The 5,593-nt window shown below is 48.5% G+C and overlaps 1 protein-coding gene across 1 annotated transcript; it reads right to left on the reverse strand.

The window, feature by feature from the left end:
* Positions 1–1,012: 1,012 nt before the first annotated feature.
* Positions 1,013–5,308, reverse strand: LOC112457950 (the record flags this gene model as incomplete). Its single annotated transcript, XM_025021290.1, has 3 exons — positions 1,013–1,048; positions 2,810–4,024; positions 5,012–5,308. Coding segments are annotated over 3 exons (1,548 nt in total), but the record flags the coding sequence as incomplete, so codon positions are not given.
* Between the last annotated feature and the right edge of the window lie 285 nt (positions 5,309–5,593).

Genomic DNA, 5,593 nt, shown 5'->3' on the forward strand with positions numbered 1-5,593 from the left:
TCGCCGGGGTGACACTCCACGATACGTTTTAACTCCCACTTGTTCGGAGGAACCAGCGGATTTCGCAATAGTACTAAGCGTCCGACTCGAGCTAGATTCTGAATGTGACGCCACTTGGGGCGTTGCTGCAATGTATGCAGATAATCATTCGACCAAAGTTTCCAAAAGCTATCGCGCATCTGTTGAATCAGCTGTCATCGAGTGAGACGCGTTTTCTTTTCATCGAATAAGGAGGGTGTGGGTGCGCTTGTTAGCGCTGTGCCGATTAGAAAATGACTCGGTGTCATTGCACAATAATCGCCGATAATTATCGGAAACCGGCGCAATCGGGCGCGAGTTCAAGCATGCTTCGATTTTACATAGGAGCGTGCTTAGCTTCTCGAATGTTAGCGTGTGCGCCCCGATGACGCGTTTCATATGAAACTTGACGTTGCGGACGCACGCTTCCCAAAAACCGCCGAAATGCGGCGCAGACGAAAGAATGAAATTCCACCGAACGCCTTAGGTTGCGATTTGATTTTGAAAGTTCGGATCGCGAGTGGCCTTACTCCATGCGACGGAGATTTCGCGCTGAGCGCCGTGGAAAGTCGTAGCGTTGTCCGAATACATATCACTGGGAACGCCGCGTCGAGCACAGAACCGATCGAATGCAGCGATAAACGCGGGAGTCGTACAATCGCTAACCAACTCTAGATGAGTCGCCTTTACTGTCATGCAGACGAACACCGCGATGTACGTTTTTCTTGATTTGTGTCCTCAACCGGGAGTAAATCTCATTTGAATTGGTCCGGCATAATCCACCCCGCAATGCAGAAACGCTCGAGGCGTAGACGTAATAGTTAGGGAGCTGGGTGCCAAATCGGTATATGATTTGTTCATGTTTCATATCGATAGGGATTAAAGTTCAGATCAATACGAATCGATTTGGTCCAGTCAATTAAGATCTTACATTGCTGCGTTTTTGCGTTACAGCGCTTCAAATTTGTAAAAAAAAGGGTACTAAATCATTTGTTCATGTCTGTCTCTGGGGCTGATGGTCAAAATCATCCTGAAAACGAAAAAAATCCATGAGGCAGACATCCAGGGCTCTGCATTATCACGGGACGTAGTTGTAAAAATGTAAAAAAAAGCTCTACTAACAGTCATTTGTTCATGGTTCTAGTTACGTCCATTCGATTCATTATGACTACCTGAATACGAAAAAAATTTGGCAGACATTTTGCTTACTGATTTTGAGCTGTAAAATTTTTTGAAATTTATGCATGGAATCAAGGGAGAGCGGGTATTACGGTTGATTATTGTTATTATTAATAGTTTTACTATTAATTATGTAGCCCAGCGTGGAGGACAAAGAGATGAGTGTTGCGTATCAACGCGGCCACTAACGGATGTGCAGCGACCACAACAGGGTGCTTTTTGTCATCCGGCAACGCAGAATGCCGGAGTCGACCACCGACGCGAATGAGCCCGCTTTTATAAGAAACGAGTTTAACGGCAGCAGTTTACTGCCTTTCGAGATTCGTTGTGATGAATTTAATTGAGCGTATTCCACGGGGAACAACATTTGTTACACATTTGACGCGGTTTGTGAATGAGCATTTACGGATTTTGAGCGACTCATATCGCAAGCGCGACGAGCAAATTGCATTATATAGGTGGTGACTCGCACCAGCTTGTTCCACGATGAGAATCTTTTACCGAGATTCCATTGATCGCAGGATTGCGATCGTGCACAAGGTGCACGGAAACGTGAGCTCGCTCTTCCGGCAACGATTCATACGAATTTGATTAAGGCTCGAAGGGCCATTGATCGGACGATAATTTGAGCCAGTCTGGCCCTGTCCACCACAGAGATTGAGTAAGCAAATTTTCGGGTTTGACGCCTCGCGAAACGAGATCGACAGGGTTCTGTTGCGATGGCACGTGATGCCATTCGACGTTTTGCAAGAGGGTTTGAACCTCATGCACCCGATTTGCGACGAACATTTTTCATCGAGAAGGGGGCTGCGAAAGCCAGGCTTTAGTGACTTTAGAATCGGTCCAACAATGATATATCCGAATCGCGATAGTAAGCGCGGATCGCACTGCGGCAATTGCACGCGCGAGCAGGACCGCGGCGCATAACTCTAAGCGAGGAATACTCATGGGTTTGAGCGGAGCTACCTTTAATTTCGACAAAAGTATCGTAATGTCGACTGTTCCGTCAAGATACGTAACCCTTAAATAAACAACCGCTCCGTATGCGGAGGCGGAGGCTTTGGCAAACCCATGAATTTCCGCGGTAAGCGTATCGGAACCACAACCGGTTCAACGCGGAATGGTGATTTGGCGCAGTAGTGGTAACTGAAAATAATAATCTCTCCACTTGCGGAGAAGATCGTCAGGGATGACATCGTCCCAATTGCAACAAAGCAGCCAGAGCTGCTGCATCAATATTTTTACGGTGATGACCACTGGAGCCATCCAGTTGACAGGATCGAAAATTCGAGCGATTGTCGAGAGAATTGAGCGCTTCGTGTCGGGAACCGACTCTGCAAGCGTGACGTCGACTTGAAAGACGTCCGTATGAGAATGCCACTTGATATTTAGTACCTTGAGGCGCTTGTCGGATTCGAGCGTTTTTGTGGAAGCAAGACCGTGGTCCTGCGGATCTATGTCTTCGAGCAATAAGAAATTGTTACTCGCCCATTTTCGAAGGTGAAATCCTGCTCGTTGCAAGAGAGAAATTAGTTGATCTCGCGTCTGAAGCGCAAACGGTATGTCATCGGCGCCGAACACAGTCATCGACGTAAGTGTGAAGCCGTAATACCGGAACTGCTAGGAGGAAATCAGCGCCTTTGTCTTCGGCGACTTGTTCGACTACGCGAAGAGCCGCGTTCGGCGCGTTTGCGTTACCGTAAGTGACGGTAAGCAAGCGATAGGCTATCAGAGGATAATTTGGCGCGGGTCGCCATAAGATTCTTTGATAATCGACGTCGCAATTGTGGACGAGAATCTGGCGATACATCTTGGCGATGTCGGCGGTGAAGACAAACCGAAATTGACGCCATCGCAAGATAATGAACGATAACTCGGATTGTAATTTACGGCCGATCATTAGATGATCGTTCAAGGAGAGACCATTGGAGGTAGGTTGAGAGGCGTTGAAGACAACGCGCAAACGAGTTGTCGCGCTATGCTCGCGGACAACTGCTTGATGCGGTATATACACAATTTGATCGTCAGGGGGATTTTCGAGGGGTGCCTTGGTCATGTGGTCAAGACGTTCATATTCCGCTAAGAAGTCGTGGTATTCCTTTGCAAGGTCCGGATTTGCTTTTAACCGTGACTCGAGACGCGAATACAACGCGATTGCAGACTGCTTAAAGTCGCCAATGTCGATAGGGGGCCCCGATTTGAACGGCAGCCGCACTATATACTGCTTGTTGGGGGCACGAGAATGCGTCGACACGAAGTGTTCTTCGCATCGAATCTCTTCCGGTAAGAGATGAGTCTGCTGAGGAAGTTCTTCAACCTCCCAGAAACGTTTTAACTGGTCGGAGATTTCCGACAACACCGTGCAGTGGTGCGTTTGAATGCAAGCCGGCCGTGACTGCGACGGCATAGGCATTGGTTCGGACAGGAACCATCCGAAAATAGAGTTTTGAGCGACGGGCTCATAAGGGGCGCGATTACGAATCTCCGGTAATAATATTGCGCCATACAATTCAGCACTGATTATTACGTCAATCGGCGCCGCGCTAGTCCGATCGCTATCAGCTAGCGGTAGTTTGTGAATGTACGACAGTTTCGTTATGTCCGGAACGGGTTGCGGAATGTAAGTCGTGAGCGACTTGAGAACAAGAGCGGAGATGGAGGGCGACGGGCCTGTGCCATCACGCGCTGACACGTGAACTTTAGCTGCGCTGCGTGCTGTGGCAGCCGTCTCGCCGATCCCAGTGATAGAGACGGAAACGCACGTACACGGTAAACGCAATCGCTGAGCTAAACGTTCGGTGAACAGAGTAGTGACCGAACCCTGATTCTATAACGCGCGGATTATGCTATGTCGACCATCGAGCCCGCTCACCTTAATCCAGGCGGTGGCTAAGAGAATATTTGATTTCGAAAAACTAGTGTGAGATAATAAATGCGACGTTATCTCGGCATTTGTATCTGTTTTAGAGTCCGTGGATGAAGGCCCTCACTTGTCGAGTTATTATTATTGACATCGGTGGCATGAAGCAACGTATAGTGCTTCTGCTGACATTGACGGCACGTGTTCTTGCTTGAACACGCATCGCGAGTGTGCCGTGTACTCAAACAATTATAACAACAATGAAATTTCTTCGCGAGATCACGCCGTTGAGCGACGCTTTTATTGTGTAAGTCCGGACACGCGGACAAAAAGTGCGTCTTCTGACACATGGAACATTTGGTCGAACTTGCGTTCGCTGCGTGACTCCGAGGAATGTTGTTTACTGCCCTTCGCTTGAGGCGAAGCCGGGAGAATATTCTCGAGTGCGCGTATTCGAGAGATAAAAAAATCCAGCTGGTCGTATGTCGGATACTCCAACACATCGCCCAGTTGCAATTCCCAGGCCTTACGTGTGCCTTTATTAAGTTTTTGACTGAGCAAATAAACTAAAATGTTGTCCCATGTATCAACAGACCAACCGAGATTTCTTAATAACTGCGAAATCAAAAGTCGCTTGGGGAAGCGTATGCAGAGCGTGCACATGATCATGCACCAAACGACGGCGATTGTCATATCGCGATAACAAGTTCCAGGCTATCTTGAAATTCGCGTTAATGTCAGATTGCGGATAGTATCGCTAGCCTCACCTTTGACACAAGAATGCAAAAATTGCAGACGATTAACGTCTAACAAGTCGCGAGTGTCAATTATCAGCGCCGTAAACTGATCTCGAGACGCTTCTCACTCGCAAAACTCCCCCGTGAATTTAGGAAGACTTATACGCGGAAGGTGAAACGCGGAACGCGGCGATGCGTTGAAATGATACTGGCTTACGGGTGATGAAACCTGGGACGGCGGCGGCGACTCCAGCCTACTCATCCATTCGGCCATGTAGTCGGATGCTGTCAGGAACGTCACCACGCACTTGTCGAATTGATCCTCGGTGAAGTACCGGTCCGTCATGATGAACTCGTTGGAGGCTGCGGCCATGATCTGACCGTGAAGTCGTTCAAAGCGAGTGAAGTGGTCCTTCAGCTGCTGCAATCGGTAACCGACCACTCCCAATGTGAGATTCGCCTTGCCGATTTTCTTGAAGTTGTCAAAAGCTCGGTCGATCGCGTGGATCGTCACCTTTTGCCGTTACATGAGATCCTCCATTGTTCAAGTGTCCGTTAATTTTGCGAATGGCACAGTTGCACGCCGATCCGGCTCAAAGGACCAGAATTTATGTTAGCGTTTCGGTTGCGTCGTCGCGCCAATTAGCGTAAGCGCCGGGTTCGATCCCGACAGGGATCAGGCGTGCGAAGGAGTAATAACGAACACTGTCTTTAACAGGCGAGCTGAGCACAAATTTATTAACAGTCTTAACTTGCACGCGCTTTTACATACGGGAGTAGTAAATGGGTAGGTATGGGG

The sequence above is a fragment of the Temnothorax curvispinosus genome, unplaced genomic scaffold, assembly GCF_003070985.1.
Source record: "Temnothorax curvispinosus isolate PA1 unplaced genomic scaffold, ASM307098v1 QBEX01008497.1, whole genome shotgun sequence".
In the NCBI taxonomy this organism is placed as follows: Eukaryota; Metazoa; Arthropoda; class Insecta; order Hymenoptera; family Formicidae; genus Temnothorax; species Temnothorax curvispinosus.